This window comes from Ptychodera flava, chromosome 18, assembly GCF_041260155.1.
Source record: "Ptychodera flava strain L36383 chromosome 18, AS_Pfla_20210202, whole genome shotgun sequence".
In the NCBI taxonomy this organism is placed as follows: Eukaryota; Metazoa; Hemichordata; class Enteropneusta; family Ptychoderidae; genus Ptychodera; species Ptychodera flava.
In genome coordinates, this window is record NC_091945.1 from 34630262 (window position 1) to 34648024 (window position 17763).

At 39.3% G+C, this 17763-nt stretch overlaps 1 protein-coding gene across 3 annotated transcripts in view; it reads left to right on the forward strand.

The window, feature by feature from the left end:
• LOC139117469 (atrial natriuretic peptide receptor 1-like) overlaps positions 1–17763 on the forward strand; it is a 294651-nt gene that overhangs the window by 161595 nt on the left and 115293 nt on the right. The window contains exon 1 of one of the 3 annotated variants that reach the window (XM_070680592.1): positions 6914–8140. The exons of the other annotated variants lie outside the window; for them this stretch is intronic. Within the exon in view, the coding sequence (XP_070536693.1) occupies positions 7327–8140 (814 nt within the window). The 5' untranslated portion in view covers positions 6914–7326. Of the gene's footprint in view, positions 1–6913; positions 8141–17763 lie in introns of those variants that run through there. 3 annotated transcript variants of the gene reach the window in all.

A 17763-nucleotide genomic window follows, 5' to 3' on the forward strand; every position in this document is an offset into this window, starting at 1 on the left:
CTCATTGAGATTCCAAGGAAGATAGTGGAGACTTTTGACCCCACAGCTTGTAAGATCGTGACAGCGTAGTTTTCAGCAGGCCCCTGCTGACAACGCAGATTTAATGTTCCGAGCACAGCTTTTGTAGTTGTATAGCAGACACCTCTGTCGCCATCTGTAAGATTTCCCCGTGATAATCACATCCGCCAATTTTCAACACCGATCGCCATTTGGCATCTTTATTCATACTCATATTCTTCATTCAAGTAAGTAGAAAGCCCTGCGGTCTTCTACTTCGTGACGTTTGAACCACCGCGAGAGCGACTGAAATTGAAAGATGACTTAAAAAAAGTTCTTGTGGATAAAATTTTCATTATTGTTGCAACACAGCGTGCAGATTTCAACTCAACCATATGTGTACAACTTGTATGATGTATGACGTTTCAGCCGCGAGAAGGCATGTTTCCCCGCTTAACACTTTAGTAGCATTGGTAAAACTTCCACCATAGAGCCGATAACCACCACCATCACCATCATCATCCAACAAGAAGGGGCAATCGAACGGAAATTAATTACATCGAGTATTTTCTCAATTACCGAATATAATTAAGTGGAAGGTTTTTAAATGGCGATACGGTACATGAAACTCAAAACAAGACAATTTATATCCGCAGCCTGATAATTTGGTTGTTATTGATGGAGGTCGCTGAGCGCCCAACAGATGTATTTGACAGTATTACGTACGTCGTAGTTTATACACACGTAATGACTTACAGAGCTCAGATTTGGAGTGACCCCAATTTTCCGCGAAGAACTCTTGGGACCGAAGGAAACTGGTTTTGCCCTGCGGCACACATTCACTTCTACCTGTTACAGGCAGGGAATCGTTGATTCCAAATATTTTCTGTCAACCTCTAGTGTATGAAGATCATATCAGTAAGAAAGACGCACAAGTTCCTTGCCGTGGCACGTCTACCGTCGATACGTTAATTTAAAGAGTAAGGGATTGTTATTGTCTATTGAATAAACGAAAGTTAACCAATAAATTTTAAACTTCTGAAACATTTTTCAACGCAATGTAAAAGAAAACGGAATTCATATTGAAATATACTGAAATCAAAGAGGGAATTTAAAAAATCAAAGTTGCTTTGACGTTTATTTCCATCTAGCTCATTTCCAAGGTGTGTTGATCCAGTCACTATAGAGTTGAGAATCATTATTTCGCTGTTACAAGCATATTTTCAGCGTTTTGAGGTCTAAACTTCTGAAAGCGGGTATATCGCTTAGTCTACTTCAATATCATGTTCGTTGACAGTAAAACACAATGTCAATTTGTTCTCATTTCGACAGAGGGCCGAGCTCTACAGAATTCTTACTTTGTTGTAATTTTAAAACATCAGCAATCATCTTGTGATTCCATTCGTGCTTAATGGTCTACTGTGGACAAACGACAAATCACGAACTCCGAGGCTAAAATCAATGTTTTAGAGAGTCATCTGTCTTAGAGATGTCGTTATTTGTTTGCTTATTAGTGAGGCAGTTTTTTTAACGATGGGGATTCCATTAGTGTAGTCTGCGGTTTTCCGTAAACTGGATTTGTGTGCAATGCCCGACTCGATGTTAAGGAGTGATCATTGAATGACCCTGATTGAACTTTCCGCTGACTCTTTGATAACAAAGGTTTGTATGTTTTCATGACTAGTAACCGTACTTGAGAACCTTTATCGACCTTGGTTACTACTCTCAGTGATCCTTTGTAATCAAAATAATTTTGATTATTTTTATTTGGGTGGGGTTGTCAGTTGCTACACATCATTTTGTCAAATTTAAAGGTAACACGAGAGCCAGTCCCTATCATATTAACCTGAAAATAACTTGGTTCACGCGATCAAATATTCACTTTGAAGTTTAAAAACCCACTTTTGACAATCGTAATGTTTACTATCGGCAGCAGAGACATCGAGTAGCGTACTTTGTCCTAAAGTAACGGTGTTGTTAGCATTGTTAAACGTCGTCTGTATATTGACAGAGGCTTTCGATAACAATACTCGGACCATGTTTGCTAAGTATTAGCAAAGGCTTTAGGCCTGCCAGGACGACAGCCTAGCATCGTAACCATAGCCAGATGTATTTGAATGGGTATACTTTTATACGTGATGCGCCTTTTACCCTACTTGTCTACAAACTCAACATTGCAAGGCATTGTTTCCATTGCATTTAAGGCCCATTGTTTGATCATATTTGGAAGGTCTATGGTTTGGTCGTATCAGGAGTGTGCGTCTTTAACAGCCTGAGGGCAAACCATGGCCGATTCATCCTTCCTAGTGGTGACCATCAACTCAAAATGTTCTCTTATGTGATATTCTTTGTTCCAGTTGATAATTAATTGAAAGAAAGAATTTCAAAATTCATGATGAGCGTTCCTAGTTTTGGGGCTTGAAACTTTTCACTTCAAACCTAGCCCAACAGTAGGACTGGTAATGTGAACTCCTTCCCCAAACAAAAAGTACATGGACTAGACATGTAAGCCAAACTACACTGAGTCGATTTTTTGTGTCCTTTTAATGGCGTGTATTGCTTTTCCTGGTTCGTCAGACAATACTTTTATCGGCGCAAAGCTCAACACATTTCTATAATTCAAATTCTTCCTGGTATAGCCATAGGCAAGCATCAAATAATCTAAACATGGTTAGTATTTCCATGAACTGGAAAGCGGATCTTTTTTCACGACGCCATTTTACATGAATATTTGTATTTCATACAGGTAATTTGAACGGTGCAGGCCCCGTGGCCGGGCTGGAAGGTTATTCTTAAATGTGCCACACGTTTTAATTTTGAGTGAAAAGACTATACCACGGGAAGGGACCGTACAGCACTATTTGATAAAAAACTAAACTTATAGTTGAGAAACCTTGGGCACGAATAACCATGTTTGCTGTGTCAACACGCTTCTCAGTCTAGTGAGGCGTTCAAACACGACGTCAAAGTTGCGCGACAGGAAAATATCCCTTGAATTGAGTTTAATTTCCGACAAACCTACCAAGTGCCTAATAAAACGAATTGCAGCGGCTGCACACGCGAGACCGTAGATTCTCAGCAGGACTTTATTCCAGCTATATTAAATGAAATAGTGCAAATAATGAATAAAATAAAATGGAAGCAGCGACATTGTGAATACAGTTAGCATCAATTTAATGATAACATCGTGAATATTTTCATCATTATTTCAATGCCCTTTGAGAAATTAATACTGGCAGGGCCAGCATGAAACGTCTACAATATAACTTAATGTACCAGCAAGGAAATAGAGCAGTGTGTATACTTGGCAATAGTGTTTGATATAGTTTGATATTAGGGCTTTAGGCAGATACCAGAGCTTCATTGCACAAAGGTGTCGTCAAATGAAAAGTGAATCATACACAGAAGTCGTTCTTTTGATTTCGGTTTTTCAGTTTCTATCATGCATATGAACCTCACGTGAGAAAAAAACACTTCTCATAGTTCGTTTAATTCGAATCGCTATATCACAGCTGTAGCTATCCGGGGTACAGCTTGAGAGAAAATATGATCAAAGCGTAATAACTGTAAGGGATCCAGTTTTGTAATACCTTCGAACAGAGTGTATGACACAGCATCTCGAAAATTTGCGGGTCATTGGCCTTTTAATAATCTAAGCAATTGTGGGCGCTGGAGCCATAAAGTGATCCATCCTGTAGTAGATAGCTATGATGAGAGTCGGGCTTAGCTGGCGTTTGCACGCAACTGTATCGAGTTCCACCAATGTAACGTTGTCGGACAATCAACTGTAACGTGATATTATTGTATTGCAGCCACATTACAGTCAGAGATATGATTTCAGGAACCCGTGAATTCAACCAACGTCTTCATCCATGCATACGTCATACATGAAGCTCTAGTGTTGCCGGATATTCGTCCCAGGCCTTCCTTGAATAGAGATGACGCCTCGATTAATTGACGCTGTCCGTGAAGACTTTGTTTCTCCTCATCGTCTGATAAACCGTATTAATTACCATACATCTATAACTTAGACTGGATCGTGAAGCAAATTTGAGATGCTTACAATTTCCCGTCTTGCAAACCTCATGACACAAAGGCCCTTTTACCCTTTCACCACCATGGTTTGAACCAATCTATTGTTTTCTTTGGTACTGTTGAACTTCTCGAGGGGGAAATGGGGTTGTAAGGGTTAAATTTCTTTCTTATTAAGTCAAGTCAGTATGTCCCTCTTTGTCGCTATCATAGATTCTAAATGATGATATTTTAAACACATGACATAATTCTCACAGTTATCTCTTCTCAGCTAATGGTTAAAACTCATGGTTTTATTAATGTTGTAAGAAATCGTCTCCGTATATATAATGCAACCGGACATTGAAATTGGTTTACATTGCAACGATAAGGCTGTCCAAATGTCTCCTTTATATTGTGCATCTTCACACTTATTCAGTCTCAATTGTTGCCAACCTGTATCATACGAATGTTGCTCTGGACCCTGAACCTAGCTTAATTTGACGTTTACTTCCCAGTCTGTCTTATTGATAACTTGTGTTACCCTGATAGATATTACCCTCTTGCATTTTGTCAACTTTTGTTAGGTTTTTTAAAACGAAAACCTGTTGATTGTTTTTAATGTACGTTCTTTTTCATTTTTTTCAAAAAAGGTACGAAGGTTTGCCTCTTTTAATTTCTCAAGACTATAGTTGCCTCGGTTTCAGCCGAATTTTCCACACGAAAGACACACAGAAACAAAGATTCTTTTTCAGTGTGACTTAGCTAAGTCAGTCTGGCACAGCCTTAGAAGCCATGGAGCCCATTTCATCATTAAGCCACTGAATAAAGTGACTACTGTCATTCATCCTGATGAAAGCACTCCAAATTATCGTTATGAATATGAATATGCTAACACACATGGATATTAGCTTAGTAGAGGCTAGCCTCAAATTACAACAAAAAGCTTACAACCATATTTCATGGTCATTGAGTCAGAATCTGCACCCAAAGGCAAAAGATAGATACACTGCACCTTTTCGGATTCAAAACCAGGCCCGCCGATTAATTTTTCATCTCATCAATACGGTAATCAAGGGATGTATATACATCGATACTGATTGAATTACTGAATCGACAACCTGATTTTGCCTGCGGTTGTTTTGTCGACAGAGATTTAGAAATCTCAAACATTTACGATGAGCGGAATCCAGGATCTCAGCAGGGATTCTAGAATTCCACAAACGCCATGTACAGAGCCGAGGGTTATTAGTTGTGCATTAACCGAAGAAGGCAAATATAGGACATTGATATTGGATAAAATGACAACACCTTTTATAAGGAAGTCGACCGTTTCTTTAGATAACACGTACATTGAGCGAAATTCATTTGCGTTTGCCGAAATCACGGAAGTCATTATGTACATGTCTCGCCTTGTCCATCCGAGAGGGACATCTGAGAGGCACTAATTCCCTCTTCACGCAGGACACTTGTGGGAGATTTTTTGTTTTTGTTTTGCTTTTTCATGTTCGCCATCGTACAGTCTGTAAAGTCGGTTTATTTGTCTCGTAACGTTTAACCATCTCTGAGCTTTCGACAAACATAAAGTATTTCATGGACATTTCGGAAACACAAGTCGACCGACTTCCAGTACGAGGGGCGACCTTAGAGTTTAAGTGTGCTCGGAATAGAACATCATGCATGGCATTTCCACTGAACAGTTTATAAACAATATCAGATATAAGATAACGTTACTTAATAAGTGGTGTGTAACTATGTATTCATCCGGAGTTTTAGCCGAATTCATTCATTTCCTAGTCAATATAAAGACAAATTACGACAGCAGAGGTGCTTGAATTAAAATCAGACTGCTAAATTTGCATGCAACATCCAGCTCATTCCTTGTAGAAGGTATAAAACGTGGTATAATTAATTTTAATCTACACTCTGTAAATTTATAGGGAACTATTACCTCTTCACTTATCTATCAAAATCAGTAATCCGATGGTGCTACCTGAATTACACGATTGTGTCGTCATGGTCCGAGGGAGTACATGCCGGGGTGGTCTTTGCTTCGACGTTAGGTGCGGGTCATGATGCACAGTTGCCTGTGCAGTATCGTATTATGTCCCCTTCTTCCCCTTCGCCAAGAGGTAGGTTCTCTCCCTGTGCAGCGAATACGCTGCTTGCAAAAGCAAAGAACACAACATGGCGGCCCCGCTGCTGAGTCCAGTCTTTCAAAATGTCCATGCAAATCTGATTTTCAACCTAGCAACAGTTCTATTGTAGAACCACCGAGCAGGATTAACGTGGTGGGGGGAAAATTGACATGTGTTTCACTGCATGGATAATTTGTTACTTATGTTAAAAATGCAACCTTGGAGAAATCACTTGGATAGAATACCGTGGCGCCGAAGCTGGAATGCTGAAAGCTGTTGCGACGAAAATTTATAGGTTATACAATCTCAGGCTAAACCAATAAACTTTTATAACTTTGAGACCTGTAGCGTGGATCTTATACTTTCCAAAACACATTGAACTTATTCCTCAATAATCATTTTAATGACCAGCAAAGTTTTATGGAAATAGTGAAATGTTAATATTCTCATCTACGTGACTTCGAGGGTGATTGAAAATACCATGGTAGAGTATTTAAGGCAATGTTATTAATATAACACTTTCAACAGTGGTTTGACATAACAAAAAAATTACCAGTCTGGGAGTTTTCCACGGCCAGATTGCTATCATTTTTTCAAAGGAACTTAACAGTGTTCATTTATGGAATAGGCATTGTTACCGTTTCCTGTCATTTTGTCTCGCTGGGAGGCGCTAGGCGAGTTCATGGTAACTGTTGTCGATTGCTTAATCTATCACCTGTGAAGTGCTATGTTAAACACTAGTACTGCGACGGACACTTCGCATCTTTACACTCTGTAACGGTACATATTGCCGGTGGAGCTGTGTAAACGTCTAGCCCGAAAACGAATGGAACATGCCACATGCGAAAATCCTATTGGCGACAAACTGCACATGCGCCTTTTCATATTAGCATTACTCGGGTGCTAAAAGATAACGAGATACACATACGCGTTTCACAGCGTTTTTGGTTTGTCACAGATATGGACTTTTAACCTCATATACTACTAGTAGTCAAGTAATAAGAGACTACGTCATTGTTACTGCTGCAGTTATTCCGTGTCATGTTTAGAAAGACACAAACCGACCGAGTCTAACCAAACCCTGCTTTGCTGGGAGACACTATCCAGTCTGCCGACAATGTGTGTGATATGAAGCTACGTCTGTTCAGTAAGCTATGCCATAAATACTAGCTCAGGCACAATGTCTCTGCGATATCAAATCAACCCGACTAAAATGAGTTCGATGAAGTATGGTCTTCAACCATTGTTAGTGTTAGGCATGATACTGTGCAGCGTCAACGTGTGTGTGATCGGCCAGCAGCCCTTGAATGTACACTTTGGGGCCCTGCTTCCTGCCAACGATCACTGGAGTAAATTGGTCAACATGTACCCGTACAGACTAGAGATGATAGCCCCGAGTCTGGATATAGCCGTGGAAAGAGTGAACGCCGACCAAGATTTGTTGACAAACTATAATGTAAGCATACATGTGGAGGATTCTGAATGTTATTCATATACGACCATGATGAAAATTGTCGAGCTCATCAATGACATCAGCGATATTGAGATTGATGCCATTTTCGGCCCTCCCTGCTCCTATGCCGCGGCGCCAGTTGTTCGCGTGGCAAGTCACTGGAGTATCCCCGTTTTGACAGCTGGCGCGGGTGGTTATTCCTTCTCGCAGAAAGACACGGAGTTCAAGATGTTGACGCGTGTGCACGGTGTGCATAGTAAAGCAGCGGCGGTTATGGTGTCCGTTCTCAGACACTTTAACTACGGCAAAATAGCTGTCCTACACAAAGACGACCAACGAGACGGAAGTCCCTTCAGGGAGTGTTGGTTCTTTAATGCTGAATTCTACCGGGCAATTATTCAAGCCAGAGAAGACGACCCTTCTTCAAATTTAGAATACCCCGAGGATGAACAACAAACATTTAATGAACATTTAAACAAAGAAAACAGAGAGTACGATTTCAAAGAGATACTCAAAGAGAAAATCATGCCAAAATCACGCAGTAAGTATTGTAGTACATATTAAACATTTGCACAGTCTGCTTAGACCCCGGCTCTCATAACAAAAAGTGAGTCACTGTTATTGTACGCAGCCTGATACCTATACTACATGCATATGTTCTTTAAGAGTAAGCCACGAATGTTTGAGTTTTTTGGCCTCTTACTTACAAAATGGCCTCTCTCAGGAGAATGACGTGCTTATTGCTGACAAGAGGCCATAAAATTTCAATTTTGAGAATTCGTACGTACTATGCAAGCGCTTACACTATAGGTACATACATCCGCAGTTGGCACTGTCCATAGCAACAATGCTAATAATGGTTTGCTCAATGGCATACTACTATGTTGAAATTATAAATCTGACTGTGTCTGAATTAGCGCTCAAACAATATGTGTCCCAAAACCATGTCAAACCTGTTCCAGAAAACCACAGGAACACGATAAGTTCGTAAACATTCGTTTCCTGGCTGCCCAGCAGCAGACGCTTGCCCTGGCAACCGAGAAGATGGCGTTTCCCAAGTACCATGTGATTAATCATTTACGGTGACACCACTTGACGACATAGTGGTGCTTTTGTTGGTCCCCCAAGAATCTCAGGTGACCCCTGGTTGACCCACTGGCCCTCAACATGAGAATTACTGTACCATTTGAATCATGCATAGGCGTGGCTTGGGATGTTTTTCTCACACATATTGGTAGGACAGACTCTAGATTTGAAAATTATTCTGTCAACTGTGACCCACTGCTGTCCTTGCCAGATCCCTTCAGCTCCATGAGATTATTTATGCCTGGCAACTTACACAACGTTTAATTGTACGGCTCGGCCAGCATAGGGCTTGTTTGGAAACACAGCGATATTATTATGCTGAACGTAATAATATGCTTTACGTTATCGATACCTGTGCAGGTTATTCATGTGAGAATTATAGTTTGCTGTTGACGCGATGCAGATACTGATAACAGGAATGTAAGAACTGCGATGTTGCTTTGAAGAAGCTGCTTTGTACGCTACATAATTAGTATGCATCGTTCTGCACTGTGCAGCTCTGCGAGTCATCATAGTTACATGTACATCCAATGCCGCCAGACATACGCTGACGCTCAATAAAAATTTCAATGCGCTCGTTTGATCCATCTTGCTCTCTTAGATTTGATTCATGGCTAAGTCAGTTGAGTGAAAATGGCCGTCGAGGGATATATAGACGAACACATTCAGGTGAATCTTCATAAATATAATTATTGGATTTTATGGACAAAGTGGCTCATGATCTAGGCTGTTATGAAACTGTTAACGACACGTGTGAAATAACAAAAAGATGGAAAGGGGTGATTTCATTGATTTCATGAAAATGGCGACTATATTGACACTAGAAATGGTAATAGTTATAAAATTGGTTCTCTAAATGGTGGTTCTGTTTGCGTCCGATGTCCGGAGCGTTTAATAAAATGCTGTTACTTAATTTGAATCACATCCAGGCACCAGTTTGACGATGTCAAGTCATCGTAATAATGTCGCTAAGAAGACAAAGTTCCTGTCTTTAGACTTAAGGAAGTTCGCGCCTCGAAAATGAAAGCCTTAAACTTTTGCTCAAACTTTTCTCAAGGAATCTTTCAACCATTCTCTTTCAAATTAAGAATTTTGGTACTAGAGAAACAAATTACCCAAGCTTTACCGATATTTAAAATTCAAAATGGCCGCCATCCCTGTGTTCACTCTATGGGAGAAAAATAAAATTTTAGATTTTCGAAAAACTAAGCCGGTTAAAATTTTCTTACACCAAGAGCTCCAAAATGAGCCCCCACAAGTGCTAGATCAGAAAAAAAAATTGTTAAAGTTTTAGAGTCCGAATTTCTGTCCCCGAGGCGCATTCTAGCTTAATATCTTTTGAATTATTTGCGAAGTAAGTTATGTTTTTCAGCATGTTGAAAACATGAAAGTGTGGTTCAGGAACTATGCCCTATACTGTGCTCACAGATAGAATGGAATGGTTGTAGCGATGACATCATTTCTTGTATCCATGAGAAATATGCTAATGAGCTACAAACAGTGTCTACCCCACCTCGGCAGACGGTACAGCGATATTTAATTTGCGACCATAATGTACTGAGTGATCAACGTCATACAGGTTGATGATAGATTTTGAGAGAGTGCTTTACGATATAGAGAAAACACACGAAAACGTCAACTTCGTCCCTTCGACAAACGTCAATGATCGGCGTTAGTACATACTAGCAATGAAGCTAGCAAAGCTTACATGTACCTGAGCAAAAGAAGAAGTTTTGTCATTTCATTCATGGTCAAATACACATGTATGTCTTTAAAAAGGTGGGTCAGGATGAGTTCCAGTTTAAAGGTATACTGTCACCTGTTCCAATTTGCCACAGTTACCATGGAAAGAGAAAATCTAACCAATCACAGATTTTAAGCGGGTGGCCGCTTTTTAAAACAGCGCCCTCACATGGGTATTTTGAATACCAAGGAACGCCCCTTTAACCATATATGGCTATATTTAGATTACAGGTGACTGTATACCTTTAACATGTGGGAAACAACAATATGCTTAGGCCATACATGTAGGCCCTAAAATAAGATTTCCCATCGGAAAGAGAATCAGTATGTCAGATGCGATGTTGCATTGTCGACGAACTTATTACATATAAGATTTACGAGAGATTGCTTACTGCGTCAGGTGATCACGGGTGCAGACATCGGCTGAAATATTCAGCAATTGCCGCAGGGCTCTGTTCACAAATAACTCTGGAGTAGCTGAGAGAACTATTTAGGTACTGTAAAGCATTGAAGATGTGTTCGGGGTGTCTAGAGACTTAACGTGAGTGATTAGACCTGAAATATTCATCGGGTTTTGTAGGTCATATTGCATCGTGCAATGGGTAACATGAAAGCGGAAACATTTGAAATACCAGCTGTATTAATTTCACTTAAACTATACTTTAAAACTGTACAATACATTCATCAGAATGCCTGTAACCCATACGGACGTATGCGATCTTTTTATATATATGTGTACATATATATATATATATATATATATATATATATATATATATATATATATATATATATATATATATATATATATATATGTGTGTGTGTGTGTGTGTGTGTGTGTCTGTGTCTCTGTGTTTCTGTGTCTCTGTCTGTGTCTGTCTGTGTCTGTCTGTGTCTTTGTCTGTCTGTATCTGTCTGTGTGTCTGTGTGTGGCCAGGTTTAGGCAAATTTCCCTGTTTGTAACCTATAAAGTTTCAGAGGCAGTGTGTTTTCCCAAAAGTTTCAATCAAAAAGCACCTTGAGGTCTCTTTACGTTTATCAAATTTCCCTCAACATGACAAAGAAATTCACCCAGACAATGGATTTATATTTGTCTTTAATTTTCAAGATGATATTGGATTTTGGAGCATCTGTTCGAGCCGCCTTCTCTGCATTAGCAAGTATTGTTGTATTAACTTCCGTGCTTTCCGGCGCTTCATTTGCCTCGTCAATGATGATATTGTAATTAAAGCGGAAGCGGCGCTTGGGTGCAAATTTAATAAAAATTGCATGGTAAAAGGAAACTAACAACAAAATTTTGTCATAGTCGAATAATATAAACTGTATACCATTCATTAACATGCTTGTGAGTTGCTTCGTTGTAAACCATACTGTGGAGATATGGGATTATATGATTTAGGTTGCTAAGTCTGCCTTTACAAAGAAGCAACAACAATCATGTATATTTGCAATGAACTCACAAGGTTCATTACAGCACTATAACAGTGTGAAAGCAGAAACTGAAGATTATCCGTAGCAAATTCAACGCTCCCTTAAATAGGATTGAAACGAACAACGCGATAGGAAACCTAACAGAACAATATTTAGTCGGGAGATTCTAGTTCTAGCGATTGGTAGAAAGTTACTGATTGGCTGAATGAATCACACATAGGATCCGCATGGTCATATTACTACACAAATTAAAGTTCAAATTAACTGTTACATGTATCCGACAAATACCGACTGGTGCAGTTAACAAAAGCACAAACTGGTCTCTACGATGGCAATTGCTTGAAGAATCAGCTACTCTTTCTCCCTCTCCACCGTGAACACAAATAATTATATTTTTCATGTTGTCAAAGTTCTTCAGCCCTTTTCCTCATATCGAATGGTTCATCCTTCGGCGCAATGATCAAGGATGCTATTACGTCTTGTTCTTTTCGCTGTTGCTTCGATGGCTTATTTAGATGTGTTTGTTTGTAGACATCTGGCCTCGTTGGTCTACTCACAGTCCAATATTTTACGCTTTAGTCAGACATGTACACATACAACAGCAGTACGACTTATACAATGATCCACATAGCAGAGTTCCTTCAGCAAGACCTTCATTTTGAAACAAAAAACATACAACTAATCTGCTGATAATATTCAGCCCTCATTTTCGATGATTCCAGACATGAGTAGAGCATTGCTTGAACAAAAATAATACCATCCCGCTACAACCGTAGAAGCTCTGCGGATTCAATATTTGTTTACGGGACGCACCGTGACGATTATTAATTAACGTTTTCCATGTTATGGTTTGCAAATGTGATTTAACTACTAAGAATGGCAAGCTGACACAAACCAAATATTGTTAATATTTGCTATAATGGATCCAGAGATTAGGTATCCGAGAACAAAACTCCTCGCTCCAAATTGAAGTTCCCCTGTATACTGTAGGTGTGAGCGGTTCAAATGAAAACCAATGTTCTACACATCCTGAAAAGTATCTTAACAATTCGTGTGTTAAAGGATAAACAGATAGCCAGAAATAGAAATGTAGAATTTGAATACCTGATTTAACAACGCGATATTCTTTCAAACGCCAAGTCAATGACATGCTTGGATGGCCGTTCCGCCTCTTTTATCATATCTTTTAATTTTTTTATTGTGGTAATAACTGATTTAGTTTATTTTAAGGGACTGTATGCCGATACCGGGACTCATGAAACACTTACCACAATATTTAGTAAAATGTTGTCCTGCGCAGTTCTCTATCCTATTTAATGTATTTGCCTCTTTATTTGTACGTGTATGAGTGATAGGACATGGCGAGTATTTGACGTGGCCTGGCATATTAAGATGTGAAGAGTGTAACCATGCACGTAAGTCAGCGTTAGTTTATATGAAAGAATAACATCAGTTTTGTGTTGATGGTACTCCTTTCAAGACATAATATTTACCCCGTCAATTCTAATAGCTCTTAATTTAGCTGACATGTTCCTCCATGATGGCACTCGGCTATATCAGTGACGGTCCCTGAGTGATCATGTTTCAGTAGACTTGAAAATTTCAGTACCACATCACCAGTCTCTGCGGGCACATATGTTTGTAATTTATTTTCCTTCGAAATGATCAGTTTTTAAAACCTGTCAACTGCTTTAGAAGATGATTCCCAAAGCAACACATTTAATGACAAACTATGAACAGCTTTTCTGCTACCCAGTGGCAACATATGAAGTTCTGTTCAAGTACTGAAACGTAAAGTCCCTGCGCATTGTTTGGACTGAATTTCACGCACATGCGTAAAAACAAACGTGTTTTTCTCTGTCTTGATGTATACAAGTAGTGTTACGCGACCAACAGACATGTTCTCAACTTAGTAAATTATTTACATGTTTTGAAGTTCTATCCAAATGTTTTTAGCATTACAGAATGTCTCAATGCCCGTAATAGTACGGTTCTTGTATGAGTGATAAAACAGCTAGCCTAAGACTGTGTTTTAAGATTTGTGAAAATCTGAATTACGACTCAGTACGTACATGTTTAAAGTAAGAATTCTTCAGAAATTCTATCAGCGAATGACAAAATTCGTTTAAGACCAACATGTTTGTAGCGCCTGGTAATAACCCTTGCATCTGTTGCTAATGAAAGTGCATAACACTTTAAAGACAACAGTAAGCCCCGTGTCATAAAAGAGTCTCAATTTTAAAGCCATATATTATGCGAAGAACACGACTCACAAACCGTAAACTACTAAAGCGTGGCTTTCAATTTCAATCTGTATAGATTTCTCCAGACAACCTTCAGAGATCAATAACTCTGGATGTGAAAACACACATTAGGCACGTTGATAAAAATGTACTGTAAACGTCAGTAAATATAGAAGCTGTGCCATTTGCCACATACGACATGTATATGACAGAGCGCCCTAGGTTAAAGACGTTCTCTCTGTATGAAACTGTTCAAGGCTATTTGCCACCGTACATTAAGAATATGAATTGCCGTTCTTTCCAAATATGTCAAGGTCTGGTCAGCAAGTCTACAGGCCGTTGTGTACCACACCGAAATGTAAAATTCAAAATAGCGGAGAATATTCAGCGAGTACATAGTTTCAGTATTCTTCAGCCTGAACTATTTAACATTTCCATTGGACTGAAGGGAGATATGACTTAGGGTTTATTGAGGTAGTAACCGCCTCAAAAATGAAAAGATTTTAACTGTTGCTCAAAATTTCCTCAATGAAACTTCCAACCATATTCTCTTACCAAATTAAGAATAAAAACCAGACGTTACCGTGCAAAGGTAGGTACTAGATAAAAAATTACTCAATATTTCCCGGTATTTGAAATTCAGAAAGGCCGCCATTCTTATGTTAAGTGTGTGGGGAAAATGAAATTTTCGAAAAATTAAGAGTGTGAAATTTTTCCTTCCTCCAAGAGACTTAAAATGATCCCCCAAGAGCGGTAGATTAGAAGAGTAGTAAAAAAATTGAGAGTTACGTTCTACCTTGAACGAATAGAGTATGTATGTATGTATGTATGTATGTATGTATGTATGTATGTATGTATGTATGTATGTATGTATGTATGTATGTATGTATGTATGTATGTATGTATGTATGTATGTATGTATGTATGTATGTATGTATGTATGTATGTATGTATGTATGTATGTATGTATGTATGTATGTATGTATGTATGTATGTATGTATGTATGTATGTATGTATGTAAATTAGAAATATTGGCTGCAGCGGACATCACAGTATCGTCATATTACTTAAAATACCATCATTCCTCTGTCGACAAGTTTTACTTTGTAAATGTAAGTCACTGTTACTTCATGATTTTTTCTCACGTTCGTAGCAAATGGTCGTTTGTTTGCTTTTCTTTGTCAACGGTAAATAAGGTCGCAACAGCCGGTTCTACATAGCAGGCTTATGTCCACGTGGAGCTATGAGTTAATCTACGGGGAGGGCTCATCCGCTATCATCCCGAACACTCGCGCATCATATACACTGTAAAATGTCATTAATTCAGTTGATTTGCGCAGTATTTTGTGACATAAAACTGAATGGCATATTTCGCCCTCGTTTATGACGACATGTACATCTATAAAGAATTTGGTCGAAAGCGGGTTTCCATCTGTGCAACAGCACTGGCCGGATTTCATACCAGAAGTCTTCAGGACACTCAGCCTCGTCAATACATATATTAAACAAAAAGCAGATTAATTCGTTTTGTTGTCAAGACTACCAATGACCAGGCGGCCATTGTCACATCATTTGCTCGGCCTGATGTTTTCTGTATCCGTTATTGCAATGATATTTTCTCGACTGATACAGGATATTGCATACATATTACACATACAGCACAATAAGAATTAATGGGAATACCGAAGCCATATAAATAGTTGTAAGGATTAGCTGTTCACAGCCGACGAGATCCGGAAACAGCGTGAATGTAGTAACTTGTGGTGGGACCATAATCGAATTAGCCATTCTCGAGACAAATATCCAGTTGATATGGTTCCAAAAGCTTGATCCATGTATTTATTTGAAGATATTTTCCAAACGTGAACATTTCGCCTTTGAGTCGACCTGAAATAACAACAAAGTGTAACCTTAATGTTTATTTAGAAAGCGAACGTATGCAATTCTTGAATGTCACTGGAGTTCATGAACTTTGTGCAGTAACGCAGTTGAATTGGTCTGTTAATACCAGAATAACCGAGTCGATGTCATGTTTGCCATGACAACCTCACGAGTCCCAATGCGGCCAGCGACGCTACGGCTGCGCTATGTCCGTTGTAGCTCTTCCTTTGTATTTGTGAAATTCCTTTGTACGTCTGTCACGATGGTATGGCAAATACCAAATTTTGCTGTTTTGGTGGATCGCACCCATTCTAAAAGATAAGTTCTTTACCGACCTGCCCTGTTTCACGAAGGCGTGTTAACGAAAACAGATTTTTTTGCCTTACAATTCAGTTTACCAGCCATTTTTATGAATGTAAGCGTCAATATTTTTACGTATAACCTAGTTTCGTCTGACCAAATGGAGCGTTCACATCACCCCATGCATTAAACAACATTTCTGATATTAGCTGTAGTGGCTGCAAAGCCATTTAGTTCTCGCTGCTCTCCTAGACGGTTCGTATACGTATAAAGCCTGGATGTTGCCTAAAATGAATTAGATTGTCATCGAAAATACCATTAGTCGCGAATAGCTCAAGGTCAAATACTTCAAAGTGCCCGTGCAGCCTAATTCTGCATGCCTGGCTAACCCTATCAACTCAACAAGATTAAGTGTGTACGTTTCTTGCAATGGGCGTGGATTTCACTTGGCTGCTCTGATTACACAGAGCCCTGACGTCAACCGACATTTCAGTGTTGATACTTTTACACAGACATCTTACAAATAATTGGAACTAACGTAAGTATATCGAGTCCACAGAGATTCAACTGATAATTTTGAAAGTGACACCACTTTTCACTTTAAATGAGTTAGCCATAGAACAGCAAGGCTTGTTGTTGTTGACTTTCCATGGTTCAGACTCACAGCGAGTTTACTTTTTGAGGTCAGAACTTGACATTGATTTTGATTTTTGGGACAGTTTGGTCAACTCATCTGAACCATTGTATACTTAAGTTCGTCTAAAGCAGGGCGTTGTCATTTATAGGGAGGTGAAATGAAGACACTCGGCTATTCGATGTTTATAGTCGGGGGTTTATGGGCCGGATATGTTCATGCAGTGACTTGTCCAACGACGGCGCTACATGGTTGACGAGTCAATGATGATGGGCACACCGTGACTTGGACGCCTTTAATGCCGGTGATATTGACCGTAAAAATTTAATCATCATCAGCGTCGCCATCTCAATTGCCTCTTGTGCAACGATGCAATAGATAATCCGCACTTGAAGTTGTTGCTCATGTATCATGCACAGAACTTGCCAGACGGTCGCTTTTATAAGGTACATCAAACTCAGAGTGATGTCCAAGCGTAATGCATTTTAATGTTTCGTCCATACCGTGTTAGTATTTCAATCACCCTTGAATGATCCGATGATCGTAAATGGCCTTATCGATATTAAATCATTTCATTTAAATAACTTTCAAACCATTTGTTAAAAGGGAGAAGATCGTGTCTTATTTTGCTGAAGAATTACAAAGTACGCCGTTACGGTTCGGTTGTGTCAAATAGGTTACTGACACAGTTTTGTTGTGCGCCCTCAGCGTCTCTCTCTGACTCCATTGAAGCGTTCTGTCACGCTTCCTGCGCACATACAGGTTGCTCGACCACTACCTGCAGTATTAAGTCGATGACCCGGTAAAGACATGACAGCGAAGTCATTTTACGGTAAAGGTGTAAA